The 17178-nt window shown below is 46.4% G+C and overlaps 1 protein-coding gene across 2 annotated transcripts in view; it reads right to left on the reverse strand.

The window, feature by feature from the left end:
- Positions 1 to 17144, reverse strand: part of LOC311224753 (uncharacterized protein) — a 49265-nt gene extending 32121 nt beyond the window's left edge. The window contains exons 1-7 of one of the 2 annotated variants that reach the window (XM_084309856.1): positions 16866 to 17144; positions 16496 to 16587; positions 12459 to 12707; positions 4080 to 4203; positions 1709 to 1861; positions 1037 to 1231; positions 21 to 94 (exon numbers count right to left, since the gene is read on the reverse strand). In XM_084309856.1, coding sequence (XP_084165982.1) covers positions 21 to 94; positions 1037 to 1231; positions 1709 to 1861; positions 4080 to 4203; positions 12459 to 12701 — 789 coding nt within the window. In that variant the 5' untranslated portion in view covers positions 12702 to 12707; positions 16496 to 16587; positions 16866 to 17144. The remainder of the gene's footprint in view (positions 1 to 20; positions 95 to 1036; positions 1232 to 1708; positions 1862 to 4079; positions 4204 to 12458; positions 12708 to 16495; positions 16588 to 16865) is intronic. The other variant, XM_084309855.1, reaches the window with a different exon arrangement.
- Between the last annotated feature and the right edge of the window lie 34 nt (positions 17145 to 17178).

Below are 17178 nucleotides of genomic sequence, written 5' to 3' on the forward strand. Positions count from 1 at the left end.
AGAGAGAGAGAATGAATTACCTTCCCATCGGCAGAGAGATGCTCAGTGAACAACTTCAAAATCATGTCCCTCAGAATAGCAGATAGCTCAGCAGCTGAGAGAGAGAGAAAGAACAATAGACAGACAATCAGACACCCAGAGATGATAGATTATTGGAACATGCATCATCGTCTCCTAATAAAACTCTTCTAAACTAATGTAAACGACAACAGGCAGCCTCTTCGAATGGCACCTAGAGCGTCTATAATCTTCTGCTAATTGTGTGTGTGGTTGTGCTAATTGTGTGTAGTGTTTTGAAACATCAGGCCTTGCTTTCAAAATCGTGCTTAAGCAATCGAAAAAGAAACTGTAATACATGACTTGGTGACTATGGAATGGCTCCTAGACTCAGGAATAATAAATAACTTGGTGACTATGGAATAGCTCCTGGACTCAGGACCTTCCTGGCTAAATAAATAAATGGCTCAGTGACTATGGAATGGCTCCTCTCATAAGACTTACGAAGAGACAACAGGTTTGCAACATGTAACATGAAAAAGCAGGAAAATCAGGGTACATTATTGGATCAGGATAATCCTGACATATCGATGATTTGAAGTTATTTAGAGGCAGGATTTTTGGTTTAATCAGGAGGAAATCACATGCCTGACAGGTTTTTAGAGGAAAGCGCACATGCAAACAACACTCACCTCTGGCACACACATACAGTAGCTACACACACACACACACAGAATCAGCGGTTACAATACACTCAACTCTCTGCAACAGGATTAGCTTGTTAGTTGCCCCCCCCTGGCGATTACGAACACTCGTGCTAGAATACTTTAATACCAGAATACCAGAGGACAGAGGTCACCAATGCACAGAACACTGAAACCCAGCAAGCCTTGATCTCCCAGACGCTCACAAGCCAGCAGTAGAGACAGAATAGCGAGTTGATAGCACTTTGAGGAGCACTGGCGATGGGGGGGGGGGGGGGGGGGTCACCCCAGGGGGGGGGTCACCCCATCCCATCCCGGCCTGGGCCTTGACCTACCCTGGAGAGGGGTGCAGTCGGCCGTCTGTCCTGCGTTGAGGGCTGAGTGGGGGTCGTACTCCAGCAGTCTGTACAGAGAACCTCTGGCTGTCTCCTCTGTAAAGAGGATCTCCTGCTGCTTCCCAGAGCCGCCCACACTGACCATGTACCTCCTCTGTACCAGTGCATGGGCCACCTCGCAGGCCTCTGGCCTGGCTTGGCACACACAGAGCCACAGTTTAACATCAGCAGGGCCACCTCGCAGGCCTCTGGCCTGGCTTGGCACACACAGAGCCACAGTTTAACATCAGCAGGATGGGGGGGGGGGGGGGGGGGGGTGATTAGACAGGCCTGTTCTAGTGCGTCAGCGGTCTGCTGGTTATCAGCAGGTCCAACAAGTTTCAAAATGTCCATGATAACAAGAAATGCTACAGGGACACAATAAAAAAATTAAAAAAAAAAAAGCGAAACAACCTTTACTGGATAAAAAACGATAATGACACTGAATCGAAACACATGACGGGTGGAGTCTACGCCTAAACGTTAATCATGTTCATCCAAAGATATAGTAGAACATAGATTGGCAAATTCAAATTTTCAACTAGCACAGCTAATATTGAACTTATTCTATCTATCTATTTCTCTATCTCCTATCTAGGGTTATTCTATGGCATATTATACTGCCTTACTTACCCATGCCTTTCTCTTTCTGCAGCCAGCCAATCAGCTGAGTTCCTGAGAAGCTGTTTTTTAATAAACTCAGCCCCCTCCTATGACAGCCAATCACACCGCTCCGTTTAAGCTCCTCTACCACGCTTGCCAACTCGTCCCTGTCACATACAAAGTCTGCAGGAGGAATATGCAAACAAAAACAAAAACACACACACACACACACACACACACACAGGCAAGAATATATGCACGTATGCACGCGCATGCACACACACACACACACACATACACACATCCACACAGGCACGCACGCACGCGCACACACACGCACACACACGCACACACACACACACACACACACACACACACACACACACACACACACACACACACACACACACACACACACACACACACACACACACACACACACACACACACACAGAGCTTTCAGATATGGAATTTATGCAGGAATCTCAATGGTTCAGTCATACCTGCTCAGTGGCTTTGCAAAGCCCTTCATATTGTAAGATCAAAGTACATTAGATTTGACACAGTGCCGGCTCTAGTATTCCTCCACATCCACAAGCGATGACAAGGCGGTAACGGTCTATTCACACAGTGCTCCAATCGTGAGAGTCAAGTGTTGCACCGACATACAATATTCCTCCACTAGTGGCTGTGTTGTAAATCCTCCTTTCTGACAGGCTGTGTGTTTGTGTCTGGTGGAGGTGGTCAGTGATAGTGAAGCCGCGGCTCAGAGACACATCGTGAGACTCCTCGGTCGGGAGGCCAGGTGCCGTCTGGGAGGATCAGGTATCCCCTGCCGGCGCCAGTGACAGGAGATGGGCACCCTCCCTGGCACGCGCGCACACACACGCACACACACACACACACACACACACACACACACACACGCACACACACGCACACACACGCACGCGCACGCACACACACGCACACACACACACACGCCAACACACACAAACAGGACCCAGAAGTCTGCTGCACCCTTACAAACACACACATCGCTGCTGTCGGGACAAAACCTCATAACTCCATTTTTTGAATTTTTTTTTTATTATATAAATCAACTCCGTAGATCATCCTCCATATGTGTGTGTGGGTTTTACAAAGTTTAAACAATGGGAAAGCATTAAACCGATCATCTGTCTAAACCTCCTAACTCTATTCACCCTCAAATCTGTGTTAGTTTTTTTCATCTGCTGAAAAGTTGGGTTTTTGGAGTTATGAGGTTTTGTCCCGACAGCAGCGACATGCAGCTGCCGGTCTCCAGACAAGAGTCGGTTTAAAACCAAATATTTCACACATGACGGGACTTAATTGATGATCCGGGACCTTCCCGTAATACAGGGTAGAAAATTCAAACACGAACGTTGCATGAAGATGGTAACCTCACAAAACCAACCATAGATAGATATGACACTATATTATTAGATTCGATTGGGGCCTAATTATAAAATTAGATTAGATTAGATTAGATTCAAATGTATTGTCATTATACAGCACAAGTACAGTGCAATGGAAAAAAAGGTTTGGCATCCAACCAGAGTGCAAATGTAGTAGTAAAGTGCAACAGCAATATACAATGTACAGGTGATTAAACTGGGTACAACATATTTACACTAATTCAGTTGACCCCTGGTGTTGAGAGCGAGGATGTAGACAGAAGCCCTCGTAATCTGAGTGGCCATGCGGTCACTGCTCCTGGTCTTTGGAATAAACTGGAGCTTACAGGTCTCAATGCTAAAACCTAGAGTCGGAATGAATTACTGTGCATTACTGTTCTAGCTTATAATACGAAAAAGAAAATTATAATCCAATTGCTGTTTTTTGCATTGAACTGCATGATCATGTAAAGTGTAATGCCAAAACTCCCCTCAAATATTGAAGATCACATTTTTGAAGATCTAATAATGTGTGTGGTTGTTATCATTCATTTAGATGACAGAAATGTGTGCAACTAACTATATCACAATAGTAAATGGACTGCATTTATATAGCGCCTTTATCCAAAGCTTATGTCTCACATTCACCCATTCACTCACACATTCACACACCAACAGCGGAGACAACCATACAAGGTGAAAATGTGCTCATCGGGAGCAGTTAGGGGTTCAATGACTTTCTCAAGGACACTTCGACACGCTGCCAGGAAGAACCGGAATCAAACCGGGAATCTTCTCATTACCAGACGACCACTCTACCTACTAAGCCGCTGTCGCCCCCAACAGGGACAGGCAGTGGCGGCTTGTGGCACTGTCCATGTTAGTGGATCTTTTGGCCAATGCCACATTAATCATTCCCACTAGCGTGCTGTGGCTCGCATTCTGTATTCTGATTGGGAGAGACAAATCAAGATGATATTTACCTCCATCAGCCTCCCTTGTTGTGTCCGTGGCCTCTGATTGGTTCTCCTCTGGTAAAGGCGGGGCGTCGTCTGGTAGAGGCTCCTCCCTCACTAAGCGCACCAACCTCTGTAGCTCCTCAGGCTCCTGAGAGGAGAAAACACACACACACACGCACACACACACACGCAGAGCAATGTGGATGGTGTGTAGGTCACTTGGTAACCTGTGTTAAGTTAACTTAACTATGCCCTTCAGTTTGGTTAATCATAGTACTACTAATCAGACACAAACATGTAGGCCTATAGGTCAAGAAAATGTTTTGGGCATGAGAAACTACTGTATACACACACACACACACTCTCTACATACTCTCTACATAGATTGATATGATATGTATAGTTGAATGATATCTCTACATATATGATGTGTATAGTTTAATTATATATATATAATTCAACTATACATATCATATCAATCTATGTAGAGATAATTCAACTATACATATATGTATACATACATCATTCAACTATACAAGATATATCATATGTGTGTACAAGGTGAAGGCCGTGTGTGTGTGTGTGTCTGTCTGTCTGTCTGTCTGTCTGTCTGTCTGTCTGTCTGTCTGTCTGTCTGTCTGTCTGTCTGTCTGTCTGTCTGTCTGTCTGTCTGTCTGTCTGTCTGTCTGTCTGTCTGCCTGCCTGCCTGCCTGCCTGCCTGCCTGCCTGCCTGCCTGCCTGCCTGCCTGTCTGTCTGTCTGTCTGTCTGTCTGTCTGTCTGTCTGTCTGTCTGTCTGTCTGTCTGTCTGTCTGTCTGTCTGTCTGTCTGTCTGTCTGTCTGTCTGTCTGTGTGTGTGTGTGTGTGTGTGTGTGTGTGTGTACAAGTTGAAGGCTATGTGTGTGCATGTGTGTGTGTGTGGCTATATATGTGTGTGTGTGTGTGTGTGTGTGTGTGTGTGTGTGTGTGTGTGTGTGTGTGTGTGTGTGTGTGTGTGTGTACAAGTTGAAGGCTATGTGTACAAGTTGAAAGCTATGTGTGTGTGTGTACAAGTTGAAGGCTATGTGTGTGTGTGTGTGTGTGTGTGTGTGTGTGTACAAGTTGAAGGCTATGTGTGTGTGTACAAGTTGAAGGCTATGTGTGTGCATGTATGTACAAGTTGAAGGCTATGTGTGTGTGCGTGCATGCGTGTGTGTGTGTGTGTGTGTGTGTTTGTGTGAAAGGGAGAGAGAAAGAGAGAATTGTGTTGGTAAATTTCCCTGTCAAAAGACATAGCCTCTTATCAGTGCCTTTCTGAAGGACACTATGGAAAAAGGTCAATGTCTGAACATAAACAATAAAGTGCACATGCAGAGAGAGAGAAACGTGTTTCGAGGAGCTATGATTTTGTTAGCATGACGATGATTATCTTTTTAGAAAAGGTAAACAAAGCAAAACATTTGATCATATGGGGGTCTGTGGCCTTTTGTGTATTAATATGTGGGTCCTTGACAATTGACATGGTCTAGGATAGTGGTTCTCAACCAGAGGTCTGGGGACCCACAGGTGTCCTTGGGGGAGTTCCAGGAGGTCTCCAGGACAATGGGGCCAATCCCCATGACAGAATAGCAGCTATTGACGTGAAAAAGGTTAAGAACCTGCTCTCACACGTTAACGAAGGGTTATGTATATAACCCAGTTCTATGAGTTATGGTGCGCTCAGCACCTGTCTGCATATATCTCGCTTCAGCGTATATACACTGAATAAAAAATTCCACCATGTACCTTTACATGCCAGCATTAATCTGGCCACACCCCCATCCGCTTACCTACATAAGCAGGGGTGGGGCCACACACTCATCTCCTTCCCAACAAATTTCACCACAATGAAAAATCAAGGGCCGCAGCGGCGTCCAGGTGCTGAGCGCACCATAACTCATAGAACTGGGTTATATACATAACCCTTCGTTCTATGTCGTTATGGCTTGCTCAGCACCTGTCTGCATGACAGGGGCTGAGCGGGAGCCATAGCCCGACTAATGTATCCCGCTGAGGCCCCCCACAACCATCAGACCGGGGAGGACCGAGCCCCCCCGACCCTCCCTAATGGAGGATACCCCCCCCTATTGGAGGTTCACGGGAGGGCGACAGATCCGACCGTGCGAAGAGGCACTCAAGCAACTCAACGCACAGGGTGAGCAGACCGTGGCTTGACCCCACGACTACACACACGCACAACCCGCATGCCACCCGGGAACGAACGGAAGGAACAACCTCGTTACTGCCCCCAAAATCACGGGGGTCAAGAGCAAACCCAACCGCGTGGCAAGGCCGTAGCAGCGGAGCGCGAAGGAAGACCCAGACCTACTGAAGGGACTGGATCCCCTGAAAAAGGGGGCCCGGAGAGGTCAATGACGCCAGGCATCAAGACCCCACCAGGTGGCCACTTAGTGACACCGCCCACCACATCGCCAGCGTATTCGGATAAGGCCCCTCCAAGAGCGGGCCCTTTCCCCCCAATAGCACACCGCCTGGCACACTGACCCTGCAGAACAGGCAGTCAGCATGGCCGTAAGCACTCAAAAGGTTAACCAACGGAAGCAGGCAGCGCACCGGGGAAACCAGGCAACAGGCTGTAACCTGAGCCTGGAGCACTGCGGACGAGACAGGCGCCAAAGGAGTCAGCTGAAACAGCCCCCCCGGCGGAAGGGGGGTATGCTGGCGTTGTTGATCACCATGACGAAGCCTCCATTAAAAAAAAAACACCCAGAGGGGTCGAGGCAGAGAAGGCTGACATGATTGGCAGACATCATGAACGTGCAGGGGCACACTCAACCGGGTAACCCGGGAGTTGACTCTGCTCCAACACACCAGGGAATCAACCACCCTCTCTGTACAGACGGTGGTTGTTCCTATAACCCCTCAAGAAAAAACTCCAAAACACACCTGCGGGTATACACTGGCTATACCGCAGTACAAGTGTTTCAGTTTTCAAAAAAGGGTTATCCCAGGCCTACGGTATCAACGAAACTTTACTTCGGACCGGGCCCGGCGGCACGGGAAGCACAGGGTTACCAGAGGAGGTCCAAGACCACCCCAACAGCCCCCTCTTCGCCACGCGTGAGAGAGGAGCGAAAAGAATGGAGAACCAGCCCTAAGCACACCGCACTTGGTATTCCCAGGCGGTCTCCCAACCAAGTACTATCCAGGACCGAATCTGCGTAGCGTCCGAGATCGGACGAGATCGGGCGTGTACAGGTTGGTATGGCCGTAAGCCATTACGATAGTGCAGAGTACAACATGTACCCAACAAAGGGTCTCCATAGCGCCTAACCCTGTGACACCCGGACCGACCCGGCATTTTCCCCCCCGAAAAAAGCACAAGTCCCTCAGGGTACCAGAACAGCAGATCTGCATCCCCGGCGGACAACGGGTTAACTGACCTGGACCAGCGCGACCAGACCAGTCCCGTGTCCTAACCTCGCCGACATGCCCACTCCAGAAGAGGGGGTAGGTATGCGTGTCGATCTAAAACATGAAAAGAGGGCGCCACCCAGATGGTCCCCATTTGGACCGTGCTCAGTGGCCCACCCCAAGGGTGTGAGACCCCTCTACCTATGTTCTGATCTATTCCGTTAACATCCCCCAGATATGAACGAGAATTCATCGAGACAACCTAGTAAACTGGCGCTCGGAAGAGACAAAAGTCCATCCCAGCTGCCCTATAAAAACGCTGTTTTAACAAGCAACCAAGGCGCACTTAGCACATTCGAGACCCAAACACATCAATGGATAGTCTAGCAAGACACCAAACATTGTTCCTCCAAGTCGCCTGGGAGAACGACACGGAGCCGTCGTGCTTCATGTACCTTCCTCTTTTTATTCAAAAAAGAAAGAACACAGACTGACATGAATCCCTCGTGACGCAGCTGAGGGTAATTTTTTTTTACATTTTTACATCCCACCACCCTCCCATAGGGAGGAGACGGAAATCCCCAGAGAGACTTCCCACGCGAGCTGTATAGATTGAAAAGAATATATTGCAACATTGAGCTATGTAATATTTGGGTTAGGGCTCTCCGAGGAGGAGGCACTGAACCAATACACACTCAATAATCGAATTGAATCGAATACACACACAATAGAGCAGAACTCCTTTTTGAAGTTCTACCCACCTTGACAATCTGAGGAGGAGGCTCTGAACTCTGAGGAGGCTCCCTCACAGGGAAGGAGAGTCCTAACTCACAGAAGGCCCGAGGAGGAGCTTCGTGAGGAGGAGCTCTGACAACTCCCTGAAACAGATCCATCACATGGACCTGAACAACTCACGGAAGTCATACCAACAGAGACGCGCACAGTGACGTACTCTATGGCGGGGGAATTTCTGCGGTGCACACGCCCAATCTTCCAGGGCGTGGGACCAGGAAACTCCCTCCCCCCCCCCCCCCCCCCCCCCCCCTCTTACCCTGTAACGTGCCGAACAGCAACGTGACAGGAACATTGAAGGACAGGAGGTTTTAACCCCTGACCAATCAAAAAGGGGGAGGAAAGGATTACCAGTTCACCCCTTTACGACCCCACACCCATGATACGATGTAATGACAAAAAAAAGCATGACAGTCATAGTCAGCTACATGAAGTGTCTAACAGCTTCACACAGCTCATGTGCTAACCTGCTATCTGATTTTTACTAAGGAAAAAACACAGAATAGAGAGGGCCCCCTTAAGAGCCCCGGTACCAGACTTACACATGTGCTTCTGTGGCCAAACCTAACCCAGTTGTAGATCACAAGACACACACAACCCTTTATCACAACAAAAAATGGCAAGTACACTCTTGCTACAGAGGAACGCCGTTTTTCATAACGAGAGAATACAGAATCCTCGATTATGTATTGGCCACAGGCCTTGCTAAGCACACACGATAAGCGACCAAACAATCTTTTCTTTAGGAAAATATAGTTTCTCAAGCGATTAGCACAACCCCAGCAATTAAGCTAAGGGTTACATCGTATCCCCACAAACACAGTGACACAATATATTGTAAACAACATGTCTGAGAGGAGGGTGGGGAAGCCCCAGGGAAACCAGGGGGATCACCCCTCCTACCTTACCCTTGATACAGCCAAGTTGAACAGGTAACCCTGTTAATATGTGAACACACTGTTCATTGTCATTACAGGCTGAGAAAATAATTCATTCTTCACTCATATGTCACTAAGCATAGCTTTATATGTTAATTAACCCCCTTAGTTGTGAGTGCACGGTACATGAACACACATGTTCTGAATAGAGATGTTCCGATACCATTTTTTACTTTCCGATCCGATTCCGATACCTAAGCTTTGGGTATCGGCCGATACCGATACGTATCCGATACCAGTGCATACAAAAAAAAAAAAAAAAAAAAGTATAAAAATTATATATATATATATATATATATATATATTTTTTTTACAGATACTGTTTTATATATACTGTTTTTTAGTAATAACTAGAAGGTAATGGTATTTATTCAACAGGTGATTGTATAGATTTGTATTAGTATCATTAATCAATGAGTATGGGGCTGCAGGACTGCAGATATACCCTACTCTAGATCCACTCGCTTTGCACTCGTTACCAAGTGGCTCTGCAGATATACCCTACTCAGTCAAGGCTCCGGTGAAGTAGCAGAGGAACTGTTGTGATTTTTGCACAATAAATATTCAACATTCTCTTTTGAGACTCCGCCTCAGACTCTTATCATTTGGCACTAAAAGCTAAACATTGTCGCCGATATGGCTGTCCGCAACATGTCATTAATTGTGTACGCGACGTGCAATTGTGCAATGACTACGTTAACGTGAGCTAGGTTAGCTAGCATAAGTTACCGGTATATGGAAAGACCATAGAAGACTGTAACGTTACTGGTGACATTGTGATTTAACTTGGAATACTCCTTTGCCAACTTGCTGTACTTTGCTTGCAGGTCTGCAGCCATTATTGCTGGATTATAAATAGCCCCAACTTTAGCCAAGGTAACGTCAAAGCTAGCTTTCGGTTAGCTGTTCACTGCTAATAACACCAGCCACCAAGCGAACTCATCAGAGCTCCCCGTCAACAGCGCTCTGTCGGGACGATGGCATTTTAAGAAAGTATCTGCTCTGCTGTTAAAATGACAAATGGCAATTGACACTTTAATTCACGGTCGATTAAGCACGTTTGTTTTATAATGCTCACTCAGCGAGTAGGGTATATCTACAGAGCCCAACGTCCGCAGTGTTGTTGATAAATTACGTCATATGGTATCGGAGCGCAACATTAGAGGGTACTCGCCGATACCGATACCAGCATTTTAGGCAGTATCGGCGGCATTTCCGATACTGGTATCGGTATCGGAACAACTCTAGTTCTCAACACAACTAAACAGATCATTTTTACACATGTAAAACAACAACCCGATTTCTATGGAGAGAGAAGCCATACCAGTGACAAGACAATTAACACACAACACGCGTCGTATCCTCAATGTATTGCAGCAACACCCGTTTTGGAAAACATCGTTATTACAAAACATTTAGAAGGGAAGGAAGAAGAAGTGTTTAAGGTCCGGTCGGGACCCTTCCTACCCTGAGCGCAGGCCAAGCGAACTGCAATCTGGCTAACGGGGCACCGACGTTGAACACAGCATTCCTGTGTTGACGACGAGGGCAGCGTCGCTGCGCCACCCAGCCACTACGGTTCTCCATGTTGACGCAGTCCTCGCTGGCAGGGCTCCCGGTGTAGGTTCGACTAACATCCTCTGTCAAAGATGACGTCGTAGTCAGAGTGTTTTAAGGCATGTTATAGTCATAGCAATGTTCAACAGTGTAGCATCAAGCTAACAGCCGCTCTCGACTGATAGCAACAAGCTAACGTTTCCTAGCCTAGTGACACAACGGGCTAGCGCCGCAGCTAACAGCTGACTGGCTAACAGGTAGGCCACAACTAGCACGCAAGCTAAGCAGCTATCACCTGAACTGTATACAACGACATAACAAGCCACACTTCAGACAGGCCGCCGTCTGAAACCCTCCTCATCCTTTAAGAGAGAAGAGAAAAAGAGATGTCAACACAGTTTACAACGGTGATTTTACCAGACATCCGGCGGAGCCAGCACAAGTCCCATCTGGGCTGCAGCCGACTTGAACATGGATCTTCCGATAACGAACATCCATGCCCACATTTCCTCGTTAGGGTATACTTTCATTTGTATATGAAAGATGGGGCCTGCACGGGACAGAGAAGCATCCGCTCGAGAATCCTGGGATCACCAGGATCTAGTCGCGGCCCACTAGATTAACCATCATGGGCGTCAGACCAAGATCCTCCGACCGCCGTTTAAGCCGAGCAGAGGACCCTAGCCTGGAGTCGGCGTTTTGTAAATTGTTAGCTAACCACCACAGCATCAACAACAACCAGAGCTCGCAAGCTAAACAGTACGTACCCAACCTGGAAACAACCGCTTCTCACAACAGTCGGTGTGTCCTACAGTCCAGCTGTGTTGCCGGAGGGTAACCCCATCCAGCCGCAGCAAGGAGGACTGTAGCTGGTAGCATGTCAGCGGCGTGAGCTCCTAATACGAAAAAGCTGTTGAAGGTCGGAATGATCCAGACACTCCAGTAACGAAGACAATATCGCCGTATTTTCTCGAAAAAAGTGAGAGAGAAAATAAAGATATGATGTCAACGTATCTCCTTGTTCTTCTGTTTTCCTTTCCTCAGACTAAATATTTTTCTCCACGTCAAGTGGGCATATAGCAGGCACTTCCTGTGGATGAAATTTGAGAAGGAGATGAGTGTGTGGCCCCACCCCTGCTTATGTAGGTAAGCGGATGGGGGTGTGGTCAGATGAATGCTAGCATGTAAAGGTACATGGTGGAATTTTTTATTCAGTGTATATACGCTGAAGCGAGATATATGCAGACAGGTGCTGAGCAAGCCATAACGACATAGAACAGTTATTTACTGACCAGGATGGCTGTGTGGTGATGGTGATGTTCTAACTGTGATATCGTATTGTGGATTTATTGTAATATAGAGAATTGTGGTACACAGTTTTACTGTCTAAATTAATGCTAAAAAGCAAACTGTGAGTCAGATTTGTAACAAAATGATTTCTGAAATGTTTGAGAATGTCAGGTGATAATGACTCTTCAATTGATTGTATCACACTTGCCATTGCCATTACCATGGGATAATTACCATGCCGGACCAATATGACAAACATCAGTTGGATTACGTGACTGTGATTTTCCATATCTAAGCAGATATATGATATGTGATGTGATATATATAGATATTGAACAATGGGCTTCTGAATATCGTGACAATATATTTGTGTCTGTATCGTCCAGTCCTAAATCTCTCTGATGAACGTTGTTTTGTGTGTGTTGTCGTCCTCACCAGTTGCTGCAGGTCGTCGTTGCCCCCGACGTGGACGCCGTTGAAGAAGATCTGGGGGACGCTGCTGCGTCCTGTCAGCTCCTTCACCCTGGCCCTCACCTCCGGGTGCCTCCCGATGTCCACGTCCCACACAGGCACCCCGAGGAGTCCCAGGCTGGCCTTAGCCTGCACGCAATGAGGGCAACCCTGGATAGAGTACACGGTCACCCTGCCCGTCGGCACGCTGCTCTCGCGCTCCTCCATTTACAGCTTTGCCGCAAGGAGAGATGAGAAAAAGGAGCAAAAGAAGAGATGTTTTCAACTGAGTGAGGAGCAAGCATTTTTCACTGGCTTAAGAAATGCCAGTGTTTGCCAAGACGTCCTGGACGTGGCGCAAGTTGTTTATGTTAGTTATTTGTGTTGAGGACACCAGCGGTGAACTGGTGTAATGCTGTATTATGAGCTTTGTGGTTTACTGTCATCACCCTGACACCTAGTTCCTCATACATCACTATGTCAAAAGATGTTCCTGGCAAACAGACAATATTCTGGAATCAACATGTAGCAGTCTGGAAAATATGGTATATTATTCAGAACTGCTGACTGTGTTTATATCCCTTTTTGTACACAAAGACATTCTAACTAGTGTCATTGATTCACACGAGCAATGACACAAACTCCCCTTCCGAAGAGCATTGGAATACGGATTATAAATGACAGTACTGATTAGGGCTGGGCGATATGGAAAAAAATCATATCGCGATAACGATATGATAATTTTATTTTATTTCTCGATATCGATAATTATCGAATTGTTATAAGTATTAATTTTTATTTTAATTTTTTTTTAACAACAGATGTATGTTTATTTTGCAGCAATTCTTTGTCATTGCCGCCATCTTTAGTGTTACATCCCCTCACACTCCAGTTCTCAGGCTGCAGCTGGTTTAAAAGCTAAAGTAAACCGGCTTCTCTGCTGGCTGTGGCTCCAGAGGAGTTGAACAGTTCTGGCTCTGCTAGTTTATTTTCGATCTTTTGGCGCTTTTTTGGTGGACAAACCACCGCACATGTGCACTGTGACTCGTGACTGGAGTCTAGTTCTGCTAGCACACATAGCCTACTGTGTACAGACGGTTTCAAAATGTATTTTAAATTAGAAAGCAAACTAAATAAATGGACAAGAGAAAAAGAAATCTGAATTTGGTCAGTATTGTCATTTGGACAAGCAAAGCCATTACTTTAAGTTGCAGGCAAGAAAGACAAGTCTGTCCACTGTCTCTGGTTTTAAAACTGCCCTGTTGCAGGTAAAAAAAAAAAAAAAAAAAAAAACGATTTTTTTTTAATTTCGATATTCGATATCGATTATTAAAATATATCGCAATATTTATCGTTATCGTTATATCGCCCAGCCCTAGTACTGATTCATATTCTACAATGCGTCTCCCCTTGTGACTGGCAGGCGGGACCTGCAGGGGGCAGTAGCAGGCAGAGAGTGGCGGAGAGAGCTGGGAGATGATAAAGGGAGGAGTCCAGCGGAAGTCGATCTCTTCGGCAGTGAACTTGACAACGAGTAGTCGCAGCTAACGGGGCTCTGGATAGCCCTGTTGCTGACGTTATGCCAGGGGGCCCCGTAAGAGGACAACGGGTGATAACGAGTACTGGCTAGTGGACACGATATCCTAGCAGTACCAGCGGTATTATATGAACAATGAGTGCAGAGCCAGGCACTAGCAATCGAGTTATAGCAGTTACAGTGTGCGGTATAGGTAACGTGCGGTTAAACAATTATCCAAGTCTTTAAGTACCGAGTTATAGTAGCTACAGTGTGCGGTATAGAGCGCGCGCCCCAGGACGAACGTGGGCCAACAACCAGTCTGCTCCGGCTGACTTCGACCAGACCTGCGACCGGCTGCCTGCGTTCAGCCTGCTCCGGAGGACTTCACTCAGATCTGCACCAGGCTGCCTGCGGCCGACGGGAGTTCCGCCCATCCAACAGGGGTCGCCATCACTCAGTACATGCTCTCAGCCGGCGCTGCCTCTCTGCCTAGCTCCGCCTGCTGACATCCTCGCGAGAGCGTTCGACGCCATCTTGCCTCCCGGACAAGAGGCGGCCATTTCGGATGAGTACAAATGAGCATTGATGCTCCCGATTCCATATACAGTACACAGTGTGGTGCAGCCCGCGGGCGAAAGTAACGTTGCTACTACCAGTTCATAGGGGTACCCCGAACAATATATGCCGGCATTAAGATAGGACTTTATAGGTATTTTGTGGGCTCACTCTTTTATTTCATTCCTTTTCTTTGAGCGTGATAAGGCGTGTATTTCATAAATAATTCCCGTTCAGTGAATTCCTTTATTCTCTTCCCTATGCTCCCCCTTCCTTCCCCATATTCTCAACCGGGGACAGTATGAGTGTAATTCCTTAGAGAAGGTAAATACTGTGTTCCGCCCAGACGTGGGCAGCGTTTAGTCTGGGTACCTGAGAGCACTTGGTGCCTGGGTGTAATACAATAATTGATTCATGCCATTGATTCATGCCATTGATTCATGCCAGTGTAATTATTGTATGGATGGATACCCATGGTGCAGTAATCACCAGACGTAGCATTGTTGTAACTAGGCTGAGTTACAATACATTCATCCAGAACGGGAGCACTGTGTGCGTGTCTTTTATTATTCCTAACCCTAACCTTAACCATTTGATGCGGGTAATATATTTAACCCTAACCCCTTCCTATTCTACCTTCCATTTCTATTGTAAGGTTTCTGGTGTCACTAAGGGAGGGTACTGCTTGCGGGGGGAACCAAGTTATTTCTCTACCATCCGGTCATTAGGTGTGGGAGGGCAAAAGAGACAATCGTGGAGGGTGAGGGTGTGTTGGGGAGTACTGCTGACTGCTCCAGAGAGAGGGAGGAAGACCAGAGTACCGGACCAGGTTTGTAAATCCTGGGCCTCATACATCCCCACTGCCAGCCTCCAGTTGACGCTCCGGACCCCAAAGACGGAGGTGCAGCTGGCCAGAGTGCTACTGTGTCTCGCTACCTATTGACCGCACACCACAGTTCCCACGAAGCAGGGATAATCCACCCTGCTACAAACACATCTTGGATGACTCAGGTTTACAACTCAGGTTTGCACTAGAGTCAGGCCACACCCCCATACTGCATTCCAGGTGTTGGAAGCGTCAAAGGAAAAAGCAGCTTTTCCCAGTTAAGAGCAAACTCGAGGAACCCTAAGAACAAGTAATTTGAACGTGTAGAATAGTGTTGTGGAATATTTTAAATGAGTCGAGACAGTGAGCTGTAGGAATTCAGATGAGTCGAGTTGTAAAAAATGAACATAGGTTTATTTCCGTGATCACAGAAAAAGTCCTCAGTTACAAATCAGTGTACTGTACACAAGCGCCTGACCAGGAAATGACAAAGAGCTCTGGTCAGGTCAAGGATGAGAAAAATGAAAACAAAAGATGGGTCTAGGGGTTTTGTCGTGTCTGACACAAGACTGGAGTCAAGATTAAACAAGAAAAGAACAAGATGTGATTTACTTGGACATGTCATAAGTCAAACTGTCCTGGGCTTTGGGGTTGTTTTAAGAACATACGCCAGACTGTCGCCTAGTGTCTTGAGCTGTATACTAGTTTAACTAGTCAAGGCTGTACAGAGAATATGTATTTAAACAGAGCTATGAAACATGTCCAATAAGCTGTGCAAATGATGTAACATATAACAATTTACTATAACAATAGGTTCCAAGATTCCAACAGTGATGTGATGTAAGGGGGACGTTTACCAATAATGGCTTAAGAATAAACCAATACTAATAATAGTTACACATTTCAACCAGAGAAAGCCATCCAACTTTTTCATAAAGGACACAGTGGTGGATATCATGTCACCAGTAATACATCTGAGCTGAGGGCAGACTGATAGACAGAGTCCAGCGGTTTAATTTAAGAGTTGAAGCTGCAGCAATCACATCACCACATAGTCCAAAATTGATAAGAAAACAACTTCAACAATCATTTTTCTACTTATATTCTATTTAGATCTACAACCTTTTGGGTATGATGATTGTCCTCGCCTGCTGACCGACGAGTCACTGCTTGTTACCTGTCAGCTGTACTTTAAAGGAACAGTATGGGGGACCCTGATGGAAACAAGACAAACGTCTTTCTCAGGTCTGCATCCCCTTAACAATTGTATGTATTGAGCCGTACTGTATTGTACCCATTCTGCAATCTGTTAAATAAAGTTTTCATTCATTCATTCATTCAACACTCCAACATTTTGGGAAATACCGGTACACTTATCTCCCCCAGATTGTCGTGTTATTATTAGCTCTTAGCCTTGGGCTATATTACAATGTATCAATAATCATGATATCGATACAACACTCTAACATAAGAACAACAACAGCTAGCTTACCTTACAAGCGCACTCCCTTGCTTGACAGGCGCGCACAATGGTATCAAATCCCAGAGATGGTGCGCTAAAATGAGTCAGTAAACGCGTTATAACGTCGGGCGATGCATGATTCACGCCACAGCTAACAACAGCTGGCGAACCTTACTACATCCTGCAATGAAACAACTACACATCTCTGCCTGTAGGTAGGTAGGTAAGCTAACTGGCTAAAGTCGTCTTGTCACCAGTGTGTCTACTAGGTACAACGGCAAGCTTACAAGCTCAAACGCAAACCGTAAACAAAACCCAGAGCGCACCCAGACTGAAGTGTGTA

This window comes from Notolepis coatsorum (assembly GCF_963971535.1).
Source record: "Notolepis coatsorum genome assembly, chromosome: 3".
In the NCBI taxonomy this organism is placed as follows: Eukaryota; Metazoa; Chordata; class Actinopteri; order Aulopiformes; family Paralepididae; genus Notolepis; species Notolepis coatsorum.